Raw genomic sequence first — 20,215 nt, 5'->3', positions numbered from 1 at the left:
GGGCAACAGAGCAAGACCCCATCTCTACAAATAATTTTTTAAAATTAGCAGGGCATGGTGGCATGCACCTGTAGTCCCAGCTACTCCAGACGCTGATGCTGGAGGATCTCTTGAGACCAGGAGATGGAGGCTGCAGTGAGCTATGGTTTTGCCACTGCACTCCAGCCTGGGAGACGAGCTAGACCCTGTCTCAAAATGTAAAAACTTAAAATAAAATACACAGAGAATCTCAAGGTGGTGTGGACAGTTCTGAGTGTTGGGGAGAGAACAAAAGAAGGAAAGTGCATTTTGGGTGGCAGAAAGGCCCTCCCAGCACCGTGGGCCCCTGCTTTGAAGCAACCCTCACAGAAACTGAGCATGAGTTATGCTGGACCCATGACACTGGTTCCCTGGGTGCACGCAGCCTGAGCCCAGCCCACCCTGTCTGGAGCTCTCACCACCTGCCTGGCCTGTGCTCATGGGCTCACGATGGCTTCAGCTGGAGCTCATGTCAGCTCGAGCACGGCCTCCCCAGAGGGCTCATTTGCACTTGGATGCCCTCACCTGTTCTCCCTCTGTGGCTTCAGGAACCCCGGGGTCATTACAGAGCTGGCTAAATTCATCCCTGGATGTGAGACCTGTGTCGTAGGCATCCAGGACTGTCCCAAGATGGGAGAGGCATCCAGTCATGTTAATTGAAGTAAAAGCTTCTGTTTACTTCCAGATACACATTCTTAACCTTCCTGGGGCCCCATTTTGACCTTTCTTCCACAACGCATTTTACCTACCACTAATAGCCCCAGTGCAGACCCCAAAGTTCCCCTGTAGGATTCATTTCCTGTGATTTGAGCCCAGCCTGAGGCAGAGCTTTCTGCTGGGTTGATCCTCACTCAGACTCAAACTGCAGAGGGCCAGGAGGAGCCCTGCTTTTTGCAATCAATACCACCTGGGGTAGGACCCAAATGTGACATCCTTTGTGTGTGGATCTGGGCTTGGCCTCCGCACTGTCTGTTCAGCAGGTCCCTCCTTTGCCTGCCAAGGCTGAGGTCCTGTACTTTGCAAAGGACCAGGCCGTTTGGTGCAGCTACAATCAGGGTGCGTGGTTTTCTCTATGAAAGCAACAGCGATCTCGTGGGGAAGGCCCCGGCAGAAAGTGCATCATGCAGGACACGACGCAGGCGCTCCAAAGACGCCTCCTGCTCACTTCTGGCCTCCACCCCATGCCCTGCAGGATGACAGGTGGCTGTGCCTATACATAAAACACCAGATGTGACCAATAACTATCTTATAATAAATATACTTGAACTTCTCAACTAGAACACAGAAATGCTTTCGGAAAGTACAACGCGTACCACCATGTGTGGTCCTGTGCACAGCGGCGGGAGCCTCTGCCCCGGGAGCCATCGTGGTGGCGGGGAGAGACCCCGAGTCTCCAGAACCCAACGGAACGTGGGTCTGCAGTGACGACGCAAAAACCGAAGACGAGCAATAAAATAATAATCCGAACAGGAAAGAGATAATGTGAAGAAAGCTGCCTTTGTTCTAGGAAAAGTCTTTTTTTCCTTTTCACAGTATAGTGACTCATTTATAAAGAGGAAGTGAGTTCGGTTGAAAAATACTTGAAATATTCTCTTAGGGGGAGAAAGCAGTTCTTCACCAGCTTGGTGGGCCACTTGGCCGCGAGCTTCGAGCTCTGCCTGTTCTGAGTCAGCAAGGACAATTCTTCTTCCGAAACCAGAGCCCACTGCCTGCTGCTGAGAGGAGGGAGGGAAGGCTGTGAGCAAGTGCAGCACCCACCAGGCGGGCCTGGACATGGGGCTGGGAAGGAATCGCTTCGAGGGGGTGAGGGGAACAGCCTGCCTCTCAGTTGTCCCAGGCGCCTAAGACGCCCTGGAACCCCCACCCGATTCTGGGAGTTTTTCTCACGGAGGTGTACTGAGCAGCAGGAGACCAGACAACTCCCCTGCCTCCGCCTCCCCCCGGCAGGGGGCTGGTCCCCTGGGAAGCAGGCTGGGGGTGACTCTGTGTCAACAGCGAGCTCCAGGGCCATCGCTAGAGGATGTCACCATCCCGGGCAGCACCCCGCAGAGGAAAGGACAGGACTCCAGGCAAAAGTTAGCCAAACCCTTGCAGAGTCAGCAACCATTCCCAGGGAATTGTATCACAAAGGCTGTCCCCTGGGCTCCTGGGGCTGCCTGTGCCGGGAGCCTGAGCCCTGAGCGCAGGAGGGCAGGTGGGGAGAGGAAAAGGTCCTCTGCCAGCCTGCGGTGTGAGGAGCCCTTGGGGAAGATGGGCTTTGCAGACTTGGCACCGACACCCCCTCTCGTGCTCCCAGCCACCCCCCTGGAGGCCAGGAACATTTCTCAGTTTCTTTCAGGGTGAAGGCTGCGAGTGAAGTGCCAGATACAGTGTCCCCCTCCTCCTCGGGCACCGTCCCTAGGGCAGTGGGGACTGTCCTTAACCATCCTGGGGGTGATGGTGGCCACCTCTGTAAAATGATTTCTCTTTCAGTGAGTGGGTGTCTCACGTCACTGTTGAGACACCCGAGACCCTCGGAGGGAAATCTGTGGGAAGGAGCTGCCAGCCTCCTTCTAGGAACCAGGTGACCCCAGGATCACGGCTCAGGTGCATCCCGCCGTGGAAACCCTGTGAGGAGCTCTGTGGGGCCTCGCTCAGAAAGGGGGCCTGGGAAGAAGCAGCTGCCAGCCCATGGCCCAAGCCTACAGGGGCCACAGGTGTGGCCACTGGAGTGGAGGGAGGTGCCTTTGGTGGAGGAGCCTTGCAACCCTGGGTCTGGCTGCACCTGCCACATAAGAACCCTGCTGGGGTGCTGTTCTCTCACTGCTGCGTGGATGCATGGAGCCTCTGGGAACAGGCAGCAGGTGAGGCATGGCCTGTAATGCACACAGGTGTTGCTGGGTCTGCCCCCACCTTCAGCCCCGCTCACCCAGCCCCACAGAGCCTGGTACGGCCTCCAGGGAAGTGACACGGGGGGAGCAGGCTTAGGGTGAGGGGGAGGTTGTGGGAAGTCTGGCATGCAGGTGAGAGGGCTTCTGAAGAGAAAGCATCTGGCAAAGTGCTTCAGCTCAGCCCCTCCCAAACTCAAATCCAGGGGAGGCCAGGCCAGCAGGACCTGCGGGCACCACGCCTTGGCAGGTGCCAGGCAACAGGATCGTGCCATGGCGGTGACATGGGAGAATGCAGGAACCTGAGAGGTGAGAGGGAATAAGTTTCCAGAACTCACTCTCAGGCAGGAGACATGACTCAGCTGAGCCAGAAAGCGCTCGTTCCACTCGAATGCACGTATGAGCAAAGCACGCCAGGTGAGTGTGGGAGTGAGGGGATGGGCAGGCGGTCGGCTGGAGGGTGAGGTCTGGGCTGCCTGGGAAGGCTGTCGAGGGGCGGGGGCAGCTGGGAGAGGCCGTGGGGGCAGCAGGAGGGGGTGCTCAGCCGCAGAGGGCACGTGGGGCGGGGCCGTGTGTTCAAGGCCCCAAAAGGTGGGGAGGGCAGCCCAGGAGTGCACCATGGGGGTGCAAGCATGTGGGTGGGTGTGAGACTGATGCGTGTGTGCCTGTGATTGTGAGCACATGTGACATGCACATGCTAGTCATGAGTGTGCTTGTGTGAGCATGTGACTGACGGTGCATGCGGGCATGTGGATGAGCGTGGCCTTGGGAATGACTGTGTGTGTGCACATGAGTACACAGGCGTGTGGATGAGTGTGACCGTGGGAATGACTGTGTGTGTGCACATGAGTACACAGGCGTGTGGATGAGCGTGGCTGTGGGAATGACTGTGTGTGTGCACATGAATACACAGGCGTGTGGATGAGTGTGACCGTGGGAACGACTGTGTGTGGATGAGTGTGACCGCGGGACTGACTGTATGTGTGCGCACATGAGCACACAGGTGTGTGGATGAGCGTGCAAGTGAGTCATGTGAGAGTGGCTGAGTGTGAGCACACATGAGCTTATGGGTGTGCAAGGGAAGTGGGGAGACCACATGGAGTGAAAGCCTGGGGGCTGCAGCCAGTCCAGGGCGCCGTGGCGCATATGGGTGTCCAGGGGCTGGACCCCGAGAAGCTGAGAGCCAGTGCTGGAGAAGGTCCCCAAGGGGAAAGGGGCGTCCTTGGGCTTCGGTGCCTTCAGGGTCTCAGGGTGGCCCTGGAGGCCGACCGCAGTCCCACTGGGGCACAGAGGCTGCTCTGGGTTTGGCTCTGCTAGGCAGACCCCATTTCCTCAGTGAACTCCGCTCTGGGTCCACGTCCCCCTTGACCCTGAACGCTTTTGGCTGCCCGGGAAATACCTCCTTATGGCCGGAATGTTGCTCCACACGCGGACAGCATTCTGTAGGGATCCGCCGCGGACATCTGGGATGGTGGTGGGCTCCATCTGGGGGTGGGAGGGTCGGCCGTGGGTCAGGGGTAAGCACCCCCCATGGGCCCCCTGGCCTCAGCTGCCAATGGCCCTGAGTGGTCAACGGACTTTCTAGCCCGACTCTGTTCCCTGTGTCCCTTTTTCTTATAACTCACCTTTGGAGAAAAAGCTGACGAATTATTTTAAACCGACAGACTCTGTGGCAATAAGATATCAAATTACAAACAGGCCCTCAGGCCACAGCAGGCAAGGGTCGAGCCACGTACCCTACACTGAGAGGACGGACTCTGCCCTCACGCCACAGCTGCTTTTTCTCCAGCAGCGAAACACACACTGGCCCGGCCATGAGCAAGATTCAAATGACTGCAGCTCATCCACCCGCAGACGCCAACTGACCACGTTCCACAGCCATGACCACAGCTCTGACTGGGCAGAAGCCTGACTTCAGGAACCTCCTCCTGATAAGGGACCCCCGACCGTGGACCGGCTCCGGCCGATTTACAGAGGCTCCGCCTTGAGTGCCTTTGTGTTCGAGACGACCTCTGAGGTTTAGGGCCTCATTGCGACACTGACGTGTTAGACTCCACCCCAGAGTGAACACAGGTCGTATGTTACATGCATGTTTGTTCAGTACGTGTGCAGCAGGACCCCCTTCATGAATAACCTGCCGCACAGGTTTAGCCAACCTGGTCAGCACAGAGCTCCTGCCCCGGCCACCCCTCCCCTTCGAAGTGCCTCCTCCTGGCTCCTCTGGTCTTGGCAGAGGCCGTGCTTCCCAGCCTGGGGGACAGGGCCTTGCAGGCTGTGTCCCTTTACAGAAACAAAGTCTCCTGTTCTAAAAGCACAGATCTTGTGATTTTCAGTTCATGGCATTTGCTCCCCTTCCCAATGGCTGGGTTTGCATTCCAGCCACTCCACGAGATTCCAGCACCAAGGGAACCTCGACCCCGCCTGGACCCCCAGCAAAGGCTCCAGCCCACAGGTGCTGCCCACTCGGTGGGTGGGGCCCCCGCTGGCTGTGGCCCCTCCATGGAACCTGAGAGCATGAGGAACCTCCCCTTCCCGAACCTCTCCCGCCTGTCTCCTGTGGCTGAGGTGTGGCCGTCCCTCCCCAACCCTGACCCGGCCCGTCAGACCCAGAGGGGACCCGTCAACTGAGCCCAAAAGTGGCTGCTCTGACAATCAGGATTCAGACGTGTGGAGAGAAGGCTGTGTGTGCGTGTGTGGGGGGAGTATGCGTGCACGTAGCGTGCCTGCGTGTGGTAAGTGTGTCCCTGTGTGTGGCGCATGTGTACAGTGACTGTGTGCACATGTGCACTGTGGTGGGTGTTTCACCTGTGTGTGTGATGTGCACGTGTGTGTGTGTGTGGAGACTGAGGGGGCGGCGGCAGGAGGTGAGCCCCCAAGGCCGTGTTCTGTGAGCACAGGAGTAGTGTGAGGTGGGACTGCCCTCTAAGGCTGTCCTCGAAGGGGCTTCATGTCCCAGGCACCACAGTCCCTGCCTGGACTGCACAGCAGCTCTCCTGGGCCCTGTGCACACCTGGAAACCAGGGACCACAGGGTTCCAGGCCTGGAGCCTGGGGTGTAGACTGAGTGCCACCCGAAGAGCCCCTCCCTCACGTGGGCAGGGGTAGAGGGAGGCCCATGTGGCCCCGCACACACCTCCAGGAAGCGAGACGCGACGTCCTGGTCTTCTTTGTTCAGTACCAGATTGTCCACGAACATCCAGAAGAAGGGTCTGGGGCTGCCTGGCCCGGGCCGCGCATACTGCAGGAGCCGGTGGAACTGGAACAGGTACCAGCCTGGAGCGCGTGAGGGGGCAGGGCTGAGGGGGGTCCGGAGGCAAGGGCTGGTAGTGGCGGGGTGCTGTTCAGGTGCATCTAGGCAGGGGCCCAAGGAAACTGTGGCATGAGAGCAGCACCGAGGGGGTCTATGGGATGCACCAGCCTGGGTCTGAGGGGTCCCCTGCCCCTGTTCCTCCAGCAGCAATGGAGCCCTGCCCAGTGCCGGGGCCACAGAGGTGCGAGGACCCCTCCTCCCCCAGGCAGGCCCAGAGTTGGGAAGAGACAGACAGGCAGCCCCGAGGGAGGCGTGGACGCAGAGCGCGTGCCGTGGCACAAATACCGCCTTTTAGAGGAAGCTCCAGAGGATACGTGAGCTGCAGTGACGTGGGCACACTAGGGACTGCACGGGGTCAGGGAAGCCTAAGTGACGGGGACACTTACTCTGTTGCTCATGATGAGGCGTGCATGGGTGTGGAGCTAGCTCAGTGCCTCCTCCTTTATTGAGGCACCACTGACACACAGTAAGTTGCACACATTCAGTTGGACACACTGTGTGTCAGTGGAGCCTCGATAAAGCTGCTTTTGAAAAATGCTGACAATTTGCAGTTTCTGCCCTGGCATGGAGGGGTGGGGAGAGAGGAGAGGAGACAGGGGTGGTGGGGACAGGGTGTCAGGACTGAAGCGTCACTCACTGGGAGGATGGTCGCAGGTGTGGCCCAGGGGAGGTGTGGCGCCGTACAGGAGATCGAAGGGCCCCCACTCCTCCACCTGCAGGACAGACGGGCGTGGGCACCGAGAGGCAGCAGCAGTGGGCAAGGTCATGTACGGTAGCACGAGATGTCCCCAGGGCCGACCCTGCTCAGCTCGCAGGGCCCACAGGCCAGGGCAAGCTGAGATGTGGAGCCCACTAGGGCAGAGCCATCCCCAGCCACCACCAGCCTCAGGGGCTGCCTGCCTGGAGCCCAGAGGAGAACGCTCCGAATCTGAGGTGAAGACTCTGTGCCACGCGTTTGGGGACTGAACTCTGCCTTTATCTTTTCTTGCTCAAATTCCTTTCTAAGGAGCGTGGGGGAATCACGGCTTACAAACCACAAAAGCTTGTGGAATGGGTGTTTTTGAGCCGGTATATTATGGCTCTGCCATGGCGTCACACGACAGACAGCAGACCTTATTTTAACTCAAGCATTCCTTTCTACTGACTCCGAGTTTTCAGGCAAAGCTTAACTCTTTCATCCAAATCCCTAATGTAAGCTTCAAGATATCCCGCCTTCTGGGGCTGAACCAATGCACACCTATGTATTGATTGATTGAATTTTTTGAGATGGGGTCTCACTCTGTCACCCAGGCTGTAGTGCAATGGTGAGATCTCGGCTCACTGCAACCTCCACCTCCTGGGCTCAAAGTGCTGGGATTACAGGCGTGAGCCACCATGCCTGGCCCGTGTACTGATTTCTGATTCTACCTGCAGTTCCCATCTCCCTGAAATGTATAAAACCAAAACTGTTACTGACCGCCTTGGGTGCACTTCCTCGGGACCTCTTAAGACTGTGTTTCCCAGGCCATGGTCACTCTTACTGACTCAGAATAAACCTATTTAAATACTTTGGCAGAATTTGGTTTTTCTGTCTGTCATCCCATTGCCCTTGGAGAACCAGTCCTGGGAGGCCCAACCCAATGCACAGACTGTCATCCGTGAACACGGCAGGCGCCGTCCACAGCCCTCCAGGAGCTAATGTCAAGGGCAGAGCCTTCCCTGCTGAACAGAAACAGCCCCGCAGAGCACCAGTGACCAGGCTGCTCCATGGCCAAGCTGGAAGAAGACAAAACACAGCCACCCAACAATCTTGCCTGAACACAGACACGGCAAGGGTGCCCCTTAGTCCCAAAAAGTGACCAAGGGGAGGCTGTGAGCAATGCTGGCTTCATTAACAGTGATGGCCCTCACTCTGTCATTCTTCTTAAATAAAAATTAATGGCTAGGCACGGTGGCTAATGCCTATAATCCCAGCACTTTAGGAGGCCAAGGCGGGTGGATCATCTGACGTCAGGAGTTCAAGACCAGCCTGACCAACATGGTGAAACCCCGGCTCTACTAAAAAATACAAAAAATTAGCTGGGCGTGGTGGCGGGTGCCTGTAATCCCAGCCGAGAGGCCCCCGTGTGTTCGGGACTCCTCCCAGCGCCTGCCGCCGCCTCCTTGCCCACCTCATCCTTGACATTTCCTCTGAGGAAGCTCGCACCCCTGCTCCCAGTGCAGCGTCTGAGAGTGCGCCGCGGTACTCACATCCTTCCTCACTGTGTCTGTGACATCATCCAGATGCTTCAGCTGTCCCGGGTCAGAACCGCTTTCCAAAAAGCCCAAACTCGTCAGCTCTGGATGGGGAGAGACCAGAAGGGCCCAGAGTGTGAGCGTGGATTGTGCCTCTACAGGGACTTGAAAAGGCTGACGGCTGATCGAAGGACCCTCCTACCATTAAGGAGCCAACTCTATATTTTTGTTGTTGTTTTTGAGGTGGAGCCTCACTCTGTCGCCCAGGCTGGAGTGCAATGGTGCAATCTTGGCTCACTGCAACCTTCGCCTCCCAGGTTCAAGCGATTCCCCTGCCTCAGCCTCCTGAGTAGCTGGGACTACAGGTGTGCGCCACCACGCCCAGCTAATTTTTTTGTATTTTTAGTAGAGACGGGTTTTCACCATTTTGGCCAGGCTGGTCTCCAACTCCTGACCTCAAATGATCCACCCACCTCAGCCTCCCAAAGTGTTGGGATTACAGGCGTGAGCCACTGCACCCCACCCAACTTTATCTTTTTAATGACGTGGCAGGAGGATTAAGGATGGAGGTTTTTGTCTCGTAACAAGCTAAACAAGCAAACATCGCCACGTATTGATTTAGGAACGTCAAGCACGGCCAGGCACAGAGGCTCAAGCCTGTAATTCCAGCATTTTGGGATTCCAAGGCGGATGGATTAGCTGAGGTCAAGAGTTCTAGACCAGCGTGGCCAACATAGTGAAACCCCATCTCTACTAAAAATACAAAAATTAGCTGGGCGTGGTGGCAGGCACCTGTCATCCCAGCTACTCGGGAGGCTGAGGCAGGAGAATCACTTGAACCCGAGGGGTGGAGGCTGCAGTGAGCAGATCGTGCCATTGCACTCCAGCCTGAGCAACAGAGTGAGACTTTGTCTCAAACAAAACAAAACAAAAAGGATGTCAAGCACTGTGTTACAGCGCCAGGCATTTCTGGGATGCGACGTCACCTCTGGCTAGGAAATCCACAGAGCGGTGGAGTCCACTCCACTCTGCAGCTGGTGTGAGCTGCAGAGCCCTGGAACGGCCTTGGAGGAGGCTCCGGCTTCCTCAGCCCCGCCCGGGCAGCAAGGCCTTGGGCAGGCTGTGCGGGCGCTGTGGGATCAGGCTGCTGGTCAGCTGCCCAGGGCAGATACGTGCTCCTGCACAAGGCTGCTCTGAGACACTGTGGGCATTAGTGGGTGTCCCGGGGGGACCCATCCCTTACGGACACGGCCAGAGGAGAGAGAGTGTCTTCATGGATTCGGCTGTGCCTGCGAGGCCCAGAAGACAGTGGGATTTCCAAAGGCCCCAGTGCGGGGTCAGCATGGGCCCAGCGTGGGGAGGGGTGCAGGACACCAGCAGCTGGCCGGCCTCGGGGAGGGTGTGGGGAGCCCAGGGGGGTGGCCTGAGGGGCAGTCAGGTGTGTGGAGGCATCCTTCCATGTGTGTCTTTGGGAGATCCCTGACTTACCTTTCTTGATGTCTTCAAAAAGAGACAGCACCCGGACCGGCTCTCTCCTCCACACAGGCACGGTTTCAAACATCTCAAGGGGACTCTCCTATTTATTAGAAAACCCCCAGCTACTTGGTTACAGAGCCCTCGAGATGCAATGAAAATTCTTCCCTGGATGGACACTCAACGTGAGACTCACCAGAGACACACCTAAGATGCACCTGCCGAGGCCTGACTGGGCCTGTCCTGACCAGCACTGCCCCCGAAGAAGGCCAGCTCCACCCCCTGCCCCAGCCTTGGTCTCCCGCTCTGACCTCCAGCTGTCTCCAGCCAACACACAGTAGGTGTGGAGGGGTTTGCTGATTTATTTTTATTTATTTTTATTTTTATTTTTGAGATGGAGTCTTGCTGTGTCACCCAGGCTGGAGTAAGGTGGTGCAATCTCAGCTCACTGAAACCTCCACCTCCCGGGTTCAAGCGATTCCCCTGCCTCAGCCTCCCAAGTAGCTGGGACTACAGGCACACGCCACCACGCCCAGCTAATTTTTGTATTTTTAGTAGAGATGGGGTTTCACCATGTTGGCCAGGATGGTCTTGCTCGCCCAGGCAGCTTCCAGAACGTCGGAGAAGAGAGCCCCAAGGCCAGAGATACCGGGGAGAGGTGAGCCTCGGGGACAGGTGAGGCCCTGTGGGTTGCCCTGCACTTGCCAACCTGATGGACCAGGCGGGCAGCCAACTCTGGCCTCACGTGCTCCCTGTTAAAGGGCCAGCCCCCCAGGGCCCAAAACTCAGGGACCTCAGCCTTCAGAGCGCTAGGCTCTGTTCCTAGAAAACACCATCCCATCTGACCCTTTCCTTCGAATCGGAGCAGGCTGAAGCTTGCTAGGCAGGGAGAGATGACTTGGTTCAACCTTAACAAATGTGAGCTGGAGGCCAGTGCGGTTTCATGCTCAGCTCAGGGGTCCCTTGCTCCACGCTGGCTGCCTCACCGGGGGCCACACCCCTTCCGTAGGAGCTTCCCATGGCTGGCCTGCAAATTGAAATAGACTGGAGGGGCTGGACCCCGTGGCTTATGCCTGTCATCCCAGCACTTTGGAGGCCGAGGTAGGTGGATCACTTGAGGCCAGGAGTCGGAGACCAGCCTGGCCAACATGGTGAAACCCCATCTCTACTAAAAGTACAGAATTAGCCAGGTATGGTGGCGGGTGCCTGTAATCCCAGGTACTTGGGAAGCAGGAAGGAGAATCGCTTGAACCCGGGAGGCTGAGGTTGCAGTGAGCCAAGATGGTGCTACTGCACTCCAGGCTGGGTAACAAGAGCGAAACACTATCTCAAAAATAAAAAAATAAAAAACAGACCAGGGGACTTAGCACAGCAGAAATTATTCTCTCACAGCTCAGGAGGCCAGAGGTTTTGAAGTGAAGGTGTGCCGGCAGGCATGCCTCCCTCAGAAGGTGCCAGGCGAGGACATGCCAGGCCTTTCCCTCAGCTCCTGGGGCTGCTGGCACCCGTGGCTGGTGGATGCCTCACTCCAGTCTCTGCTTCCATCATCACGTGGCTGTCTTCCCTGTCTCCATTTCCTAAATCTCTTACAGGGACACTAGCCGCTGCACTGAGGGCCCACCCTAGACCTGGAATGATCTCATCTCGCGACTCTTAACATCTGCAAAAACCCTATTTCCCAATAAGATCACATTCACAGGTACGGGGCTGGGGACTTGGGTGTACCTCTCAGAGGGACACAATTCCACCTTCTCCGCCTTTGTCTGCGGTTCCTGCCAGGCCCCCCCTGGCTTCTCAGCTGGACTCCCAAAAGGGCCCACCCCTGGCCAGCATAGGCCCAGGCGTTTGCTCCTGAGGACTGGACTTTGAGACGTGCTGAGGACTTGCCAGCCACCCTCTCCTGGCCCCTCTCCTACTGCTACCAGGGCCTCGTTCCTAGGCTTGGAAGCAACAAAACTGCCATGTCAGAGCAGTTTACCCAAAGCCACCATCGAGTGGAAGCCGCTATCGGAGAGGAAGCCAGGAAAAAGTGTTTGCTCCCAAGCCTGCAGCTGTGGTGCCCATCGGCGTGCCTGCATTCTGCAGCAGGAACCAAGGGAAGGCCGTAAGCCAGGGCCTGCTGCCGCCGGGTCCTGCCCCTCCACGGGCTCCTTACCGACTCTCGGTCGTAGAAGGCCTTGAGCTGACTGCGCCACTTCCTCCGGCGTTGCAGCAGCCCGCTTCGGGAGAAGGGCAGGCACAGGAAGCACACCCAGTTGCTCATGGCATGCACCTTCCCCGAGGTCCCGGGGCCGACCAGGCTATCCACACACTCAAAGCAGTAGCATCTAGGGTCGAACAGAAAACCACAGCAGCGGACATGACAGCCCGCCTATGCCGAGGATGGCGGAGGTAGGGCTGAGCCCTGTTTTGGAGGGAAAAGTCACACTGGAGCTCCCTTTGGGAAGACCAGGTGGTGGACTGGGAAGAGGAACACGGTCCTTCCTAGGGACACAGAGTGACAGGAGCCTAGCCAGGTGCAAAACACAGGGAGGTGGATTCGCAGGCAATGACAGATCCAAGGAAGCCCCTAAGGCACCTGTCTGCCCCCAAACTCGAGCCTGCAGAAACAGGGTGGGACTCCCAGCAAAACCAAATGTAGTAACACCAGCTGGAGGAGAGAACTTGAGGCGGGGGGAGCTGTAAATACGAGGATGGCCCAGAAGGACTGAGGGGAGGAGCCCACGGAGGGAGTCGAGGCAGAGGAGTAACGAATGAGGGGTGAACATGCCCCTTGTCACCCCGGTCATGACTGGCAGCCTGGGGTGTGGGGTTTCCATCACTCCCCTGCATAGTGATGTGGCAATACCAATACTGAAAACAAAAATCACAATTGCCAACCGCAGACACCCGCCTCCCATTGCTGAGGGCTCTATGCCAAATGACACATTTGAGACAGAAATCAGAAGCTCTCAGGGAAATCATCCATTTGGGAGGAAAATCCACCCACACTCCAGAATGAGTAGTTGAAAGGACGGGTGTGTCCTCAGCCCCTTCACCGCCCTGGGCAGGCCCCTCGCCTCACCGGGTGCAATCGGGGTTTCCGCAGATGAGCAGCGTCTCTCCGGAGCAGCAGATGGAGCAGTAGGATTGGTACCCGTCATCGTCGTACAGGAAGAGGGCATCCAGGAACTTGTCCTTGGAAGGAGCAAAGCAAGGCTGGCTTGTGTCATCCCTGCTCTGAGGCCACGAGGGAGTCACACCCATTCCCCTTGCCTACCTTACACGGGGCGCATATCCCTCCCTCAAACAGAGGGTGCTTCGTGTGAACCTGGAGACTTCCGCAGCAGAGACAGATGTCTAAAGGAAACATTCAAAACACGTGTTTTCCCAGTGCTGTCAAATGCAGCGGATGACTTAGGAATAAATTCAGCCAAACAAGTATGAGGCTTACACACTGCAAACTGCAAAGCATTGTTGAAAGAGGTTAAGGAAGATGGAACAAAATGGAAAGATATCCCATGTTCATGGATCAGAAGACTTAATATTGGCTGGGTATGGTGGCTCATGCTTGTAATCCCACCACTTTGGGAGGCTGAGGCAGGCAGATCACCTGAGGTCAGGAGTTCAAGACCAGCCTGGCCAACATGGTGAAACCCCGTCTCTACTGAAAACACAAAAGTTAGCTGGGCATGGTGATGGGTGCCTGTATTCCCAGCTACTTGGGAGGCTGAGGCAGGAGAATTGCTTGAACCTGGTAGATAGAGGTTGCTATGAGCCAAGATCATGCCTCTGCACTCCAGCCTGGGGGACAGAGTGAGACTCTGTCTCAAAAAAAAAAAACAAACTAATATTGCTAACATAGCATGAGTCCCCAAATGGATCTGCAGACCCTTCTCAAAATCCCAGCTGGCTTTTTGGCAGGAGTTGACCGGCTGATCCTAATTCATATGGAAATGCAAGGGATCCAGAAAAGGCAAACCCATGTTGAAAGAAAGTCGAGGAGTGGTTGCCTAGAGTTAAAAGAAGGGAAGCAAGAAGGGGGAATTCAGAGTGACTGTTACTAGATATGGGTTTTCTTTTAGGGGTGATGAAAATCTTCTAAAATTAGATGGTGATGATGGTTGCTGACTCTGTAAATAAAATACATTGAACTGTATGCTTTAAACAAAGCTACAGGGGCCTTGGGAGGGGGAGAAGGGATACATGTGGCACAGTGGCGTCCACTGCCTTCTTCCAGGATCTCACTGTCACCCAGGCTGGAGTGCGTGGTGTTATCATAGCTCATTGCAGCCTCGACCTCCCCAGCTCAAGCAATCCTCCCACCTCAGCCTCCTGAGTAGCTGGGACTACAGGTGCACACCACCATGCCTGGTTAATTTTAATTTTTATTTTTTTGTAGAGACAGAGTCTCACTATGCTGCCTAGGCTGGTCTCAAACTCCTGGGCTCTAATGCTCCTCCCACCTTGTTCTCCCAAAGTGCTGGGATTATAGGTGTGAACCACTGTGCCCCACCTCTTTTGCCTGGTGGGGGCAAGCATGCAAATACTCACCTTCTATATTTCGCTGGTTAACCTTGACTTCATATGCAATCAGATCTGGAAAAGAAGATAAGAAGTAGCCCCTTTCTTCTTCCTCTGATCTCTTCATTTAAAATCGGCCCAGAAGTGAGCATCACACATTCATTTTCCAAAGTCACAGGAGCCTGAGGTCCCCTGCCATCCCGCCCTCCCACCTGATCTTGGTGTGTTTAAATGACTATGCCTGGGGAAGGCTGTGGTGGGGAATCTCCTGCCCCAGTCTGGGTGTCTGAATAATGCATGAATACTACAGAAGCCTGGGACTCCAGACCCCGTCCAGGCCTGGGGTCATCATCCTAAGTGACTGGTCCAATAAGCAGATATGCCCTCACCTCTGCCTTCCCCGGGTGAAACGGGGCTTGAGAGCTCACTGGATCCCACCAAGATCACGTCCATGCTGGGCTCGGCCTCCGGGTCCAGGGCTGGGATGGCCGCCATGGGGATGTCGCATCAGGACACAGGACACGCGGACACAGGTGTGAGAAACCCGTCAGCCCCTGCTCAGATCCCCGACGCACCCCAGCACGGGAAGCAGCTTGCTGAGCAGACCCTGCCTAGCTCAGGCCACCTGCACCCCTACAGTGACACCCACCTGCCCAACCCAGGGATGACGGGCAGGACAGCCAAAGCCAGTACCAGCCCTGAGAGGGGCTCGAGGGTCCCCTGAGGCGTGCCCCCAACCTGCCTGGCCCTGCTGCAACATGGAAGACAGGTGGTTCAATTCACCCCAGAAAGGGGAGGGCAGGGGCCTCATGAGGACGGGGGGCCAATGGCCGCTGCAGCCCCTGCTTGCCTCTGGGCCCAGTGTTCGACCCCCTCAGAGATCCCCATGCTCCAGCCACCCACAGTGTCCCCCAGGCTCAGCAGGGACCCCTGGGGATGGTCTTGGCCAGCCGCACCCTTGAAGGCAGGACGATCAGGGAGTGGAAGAGAGACTCACAGGTTTCACAGGGCTGCTGCCACGGCTCCGGGTACAGGCAGCTGGTGGGCTCGAGGTTCCAGCGGTCCAGGGCCTCCAGGCTCAGGGTCCCCGGGGAGGACTGGGCCATGGAACAAGGGACAGCACAGGCAAAGAATGAGCTGGAAGGATCCAGGCCCACCTGGGACAGCGGGAGGCCAGAGGGCACCAGGCCGTGGGGGCGAAGAATCTGGGCGTGTCCCGCGGGGGCGGGAGGGGTGGGGGCGGGGCAGCCCTTTAGTGCCGGTGTGCAGTGGGAGGGGCGAGGAGCTGCTGGGGGTCACTTGGGGTGGCGAGCTAGGAAGCTGGGGGAGGGGCAGGGAAAGGGAATCCTCAGGTGGGGTGGGTTAAGAGCTCAGTGGGGCTGGGGGATTGGGGTGCAGAGGATGGGGCCCTCAGGGTGGAGTGAGGGGTGGGGTTTAGGGACCTCAGTGGGGACGGGGTTCAGGGGAGGGGTGGAGATGGGAGGACTGGGGATGGAGCGGATGAGGGGGGTTTCAGTAGAGGGGGGCCCTTGGGGTGGGGTGGAGGATAGGGGTGGCTGTGGGGTTGGGGCAGGGCGCTCAGAGGTAGGGCTTAGGAAGGTCATGGGGTGGGCTTCGGGGCAGGGGTGGGGAAAGGGATGAGGGTGGAGGGGTGGAGGGGTGGAGTAGGGCAGGGCTGGGGGTTGGGTGGAGTTCGCCCCCTGGGGGGAGGTGGATGAGGATCAAGTGGAGGTGGCCCTCAGGGCAGGGTGGGTGGGTGGAGGGCGGGGCTTAGGGAGATCGGTTGGGGGATTAGGAAGGGAGTGGGGGTGGGGGTAGATGGTGAGTTGGAGATGGGGGCATTCAGGGGAGGTGGTCCTCTGGCGGGATGGGGGTGATGATAGGGTGGGGGTGGGCACTCAGGGGCAGGGCTGGGGGCGGGGGCGGGGTTCAGGGCAAGGGTAGGGACTGAGTGAAAGTAGGAATGGGGATATGAGGCCGAGGATGGGGATTTCAGTGGAAGTGGCCTTTAGGGCAGGATAGGGGTGGAGAATGGGGTGGGGATGGGCCTTCGGGAGCTCAGGGTGGGGCGGGATGTGAGTGGCGGTGGAGGTAGATGGTGAGGAGATGGGGGTGTTCAGGGGAGGTGGCCCTCTTGGCGGGATAGAGGGAGGGACGTTCAGGAGACGGGCTTGGGAGCTCAGTCTGGAGCCCCAGGTTTGGGGGGCAGCTGTGGGGGAGAGAAGGAAACCTGAGGGGTGGGGTAAGGGGTGTTGGGTGGGGAATGTCAGGGCAGGTCGGGGGCTGGGGATCTGGGTGGGGGTGGAAGGTGGGAGCAGGAAGATGGGGAGGGCAGAGAGGCACTGTGGGAGGTACAGGGTGGGTTGGGAAGGGGGACTTTGTTGGGGGGACGCTGGGGGCTTCAGAGCAGGGGGCGGAGGGCCGTCGGGCAGGGCTGGAGCCACAGGACAATCATGGTGGTGCTAGAAAGTGGGAGAAGACCCTTGCGGGAGGTAACCCCCTGAAGTGTGGGCTGGGCCTGGTGACTTCCTCTTGCAGGTACCACATGAGGGGTCACCACACAGGGGCAGCCTGATGGCCCCTTGGCCCCTGGCCCAGGTTGGCATCTCAGGGAGGATTTGCCTGGGTGGGTGCCCCACACCGGGGCTTTCTCCCCCCGCCCACAGCCCAGCCTCTCCAGGAGTGAACTGCTGGGTCCCAGCGGAGGCTGCCCAGTGCCTGAGCCTTCCTCCCTGGAGCTGTCAGGCCGCCCTACAGGGGGGTCTGAGAAACTCGCAGCCAGGAGGACCCTGAGGCACTGCGACCATGAAGTGTCACGTGGGACCCCGGTGGATCCCGGGACAGAGAGGGGCGGTAGCGAAAGGAAAATCTGAATAAAATCTGGCTCGTTGGCTGTAACTCTGCGTGTCTGCAGGTTTGTTCGCATAACCACGGTGTCCATGGCGGCCTGAGGGCTGGGTGGGGTTGTGGCGGTTCTGGACTAGCGCCTCAAGGTTTGTGTAACTTTAAAGCTGTTCCAACATAGTTTCTTTTTTTAATGAAAAAAGTGAAGGGAGAGAATATTGATGATGACAATGAGATCACTTCCCTGTGTTTGAGTAAAATGATCTTCATTGTTTCCTCCTCCTCTTATTCCAAAGAGCTTTGATTTTTAAGGAGCTCACTGGATTGAAAGTGATTAGAAGGAGCCAGCGGGTACAGGCCCATCCGTCCCCTTACCCCAGCCCCACACCCAGCCTCCGCTGCCCTGTAGTGCTGTTCCCACCAGCACACGTGCAAAGACGGGAATTCCTGGGGACTGGTTTTGTCTCCAAGGAAGGGCAGTTTTCTTTTTTCTTTCTTTCTTTTTTTTTTGAGACGGAGTCTCACTGGTCGCCCAGGCTGGAGTGCAGTGGCGTGATCTCGGCTCACTGCAAGCTTCACCTCCTGGGTTGACGCCATTTTCCTCTCAAGTTGCTGGGACTACAGGCGCCCGCCACCACTCCCGACTAATTTTTTGTAGTTTTCATGTTAGCCAGGATGGTCTCCATCTCCTGACCTCATGATCTGCCTGCCTCGGCCTCCCAAAGTGCTGGAATTACAGGTGTGAGCCACCGTGCCTGGCCTCTTTTTTCTTTTTCTTTTTTCTTTTTTTTTTTTTTTTTGAGATGGAGTCTCGCTCTGTCGCACAGGCTGGAGTGCAGTGGCACGATCTCGGCTCCCTGCAAGCTCCACCTCCCGGGTTCACGCCATTCTCCTGCCTCAGTCTCCCGAGTAGCTGTGACTACAGGCGCCTGCTACCACGCCCGGCTTGTTTTTTGTATTTTTTTTTTTTTTAGTAGCGACGGGGTTTCACCGTGTTAGCCAGGATGGTCTTGATCTCCCGACCTCATGATTCACCTGCCTCGGCTTCCCAAAATGCTGGGACTACAGGTGTGAGCCACCGTGCCCAGCTTCCAGAAGGGCAGTTTTCTAACTTCACACTCCAGAACCTCCTGCAGTAAAGGAAGGTTCTGTCCAGGCAGGGTGCTCTGGCGTAGGCCACAGGACAGGAAGCCCCTCGCGTCCGTCAGAGCCCCCAGTCCCTGCGCACCCCACTGCAGCTCAGCAGAGACCAGAGCGGTCCCAGCAGGAGAGAGGCCGGGTGCTCTGCAATGGGCCCCAGAAGAGCCAGCCTCTCATGGGAAGCTCTCTGGGAGCTCAGTCCCTGAGGCCCCCACTGGCACCAGCCCTGTGATATAGCCACCAGCACGCCGACCTCAGGTGCTGGGCACTGGGGGAACTCTGGCCTCACTCTCTGATGCCCCAGGAAGCCCCAAGGCCACAAACATGGCAGGGTGCATCTTAAAGCTCCCCAGGCAGGGCTACAGGGGCTGGTGGAACACAGTCCCCGCTGTGTGGCTGTCCTTCCCTGGCACTCATGGGTGCATCTGGCGCCTTCCTTCTGCTTGAGCTCCCATGCCCTCACCCAGCCTGGAAGCCACCTGTGTGCTGGCTTGATGGGGTGACCCACAGCTCACTACACATTGATTTCTGGTGCTGTTGACCTAGGGGTCTGGAAAGGCCCTGTGACTCAACCTGGCCTTGGCCCGGGCCCAGCTGGACTCGCAGTGGCCACATACAGCCAGGGCCATGAGGGTCAGGGAGAAAGGACAGGACGGCAGCCTCCGCTGTGGAAGCCCCAGGGGCCTGGGTGTGGTCACTGAAGCCTCACCCAGACCTGCTGACCGATGCACCGACCCCAGCAGGAAGAGATTGTCTCACCTCTGCCTGATCAATCTACAGACAGCAGGAGCCAAAGCCCAGCATCTGGGGACACGCTTATGTCCTTGGGCCTCTGAGGGGCAGACTGAGGTGGTGATCACGGCAGGAGAAGGACGCGTGGTGACCCCTCCACATTCAGTGGCCACATTGAGTCACATGACCCACCCAGCTGTAGTGGGGTGGGAGATGGTGATGCTTCGTGTTTGTGGAGTGAATGAACGAATGAGCAAACATTCATTCTTCTCCTGAAGACGAACTGCCGAACTGCCGCTGGACTTAGAGGTGACATGAGCCCTTGTGTCCTTTGACCTAGAGAGAACTGCAAGAGCCCCAGGGCCCACAGTCCGCAGACTGCTCTCCAGTGCCACACCCAGGCCTGCGGCTCTCTGAACAATGGACGAAGCTGATGCTTTGATATTGAGAAAGACAAGCCTGGGAGTGAACCCAGCACCCATAGCGAGGGCCTGGTTCTCTTTTGCAGACGTCAGCAGCCTCGCAGAGCAGATGTCAGACAAGGCTGTTCGAGACAAAAATAAGGCAAGTGAAAAAATAAGGCCACTTCCAAATCGTGGCTCCCACAAAAACAAGGTCCCGGGGCCACCTATAAAAATGACCAAGCATCCCCCTCTTCTGGCTGAAAGGGGTGCGTGCAGTCTCTTCCCGGACGCTAGTTGGGGTTCACCGAGGCTCCCCATTGAAGAACCGCAGCCCTCCTAGCGGAGCCCGGTCCAGAGTTGCCACGGTGAGCACAGTCAGATCGTCAGGGATACGCCGCGGTCACAGTTTGCATCTTTGTATTAGAGTCTCTGAGAATCCCGAAATACTATGTCTGCTTCACCCGTTAAATTATCCACCATTTCCCCTAAACGTACGAAGTAAAGGAAATTTCCCTTATGGTACCTTTGTAAAAGCCGTGTACGAAATTGTGTTCTGGAAAACACGAGTTTTATTATTTGTGCATGCGTCACATATTTTCGTAGCTCAATATTAAAAAGCTGCAAAGTGGGAACAGTGAAGTGGTGCCAGACTGTGTAGCCCCAATACTACTGAGCTGTGACATAAAATCTCTGGCAAAGCTTAAGTCTCTC

General features: G+C 57.2%; 1 protein-coding gene across 2 annotated transcripts; it reads right to left on the bottom strand.

Moving 5' to 3' along the window:
- Nucleotides 1-1,502: 1,502 nt before the first annotated feature.
- DNMT3L (DNA methyltransferase 3 like) lies at nt 1,503-14,879 on the bottom strand. 2 transcript variants are annotated; one of them, XM_025380581.1, is made up of 11 exons: nt 14,774-14,879; nt 14,415-14,459; nt 13,141-13,220; nt 12,946-13,058; nt 12,037-12,208; nt 9,897-9,984; nt 8,424-8,512; nt 6,832-6,907; nt 6,018-6,157; nt 4,285-4,370; nt 1,503-1,730 (listed from the first exon to the last, which is right to left on the bottom strand). In XM_025380581.1, exons 1-11 carry the CDS (start codon nt 14,877-14,879, stop codon nt 1,565-1,567), a joined length of 1,161 nt encoding a protein of 386 aa, XP_025236366.1. In that variant the 3' UTR covers nt 1,503-1,564. The 2 variants fall into 2 exon arrangements, with proteins under 2 accessions (XP_025236366.1, XP_025236365.1); XM_025380580.1 differs by having other exon boundaries at nt 1,506-1,733.
- Nucleotides 14,880-20,215: the final 5,336 nt, after the last annotated feature.

Source organism: Theropithecus gelada, chromosome 3 (assembly GCF_003255815.1).
Source record: "Theropithecus gelada isolate Dixy chromosome 3, Tgel_1.0, whole genome shotgun sequence".
Classification (NCBI taxonomy): Eukaryota; Metazoa; Chordata; class Mammalia; order Primates; family Cercopithecidae; genus Theropithecus; species Theropithecus gelada.
This window is presented reverse-complemented; position numbering and strand designations above follow the sequence as displayed.

Coding starts and splice junctions, on each gene's coding strand:
- DNMT3L (XM_025380580.1), bottom strand. CDS start 14,879: ATGGCGGCCATCCCAGCCCTGGACCCGGAGGCCGAGCCCAGCATGGAC. Junction 12,209..12,945: donor GGAAACCCCGATTGCACCCG/GTGAGGCGAGGG, acceptor GTTCGACCCTAG/ATGCTACTGCTTTGAGTGTG. Junction 6,158..6,831: donor CACCTGCGACCATCCTCCCA/GTGAGTGACGCT, acceptor CACGCGCTCCAG/GCTGGTACCTGTTCCAGTTC.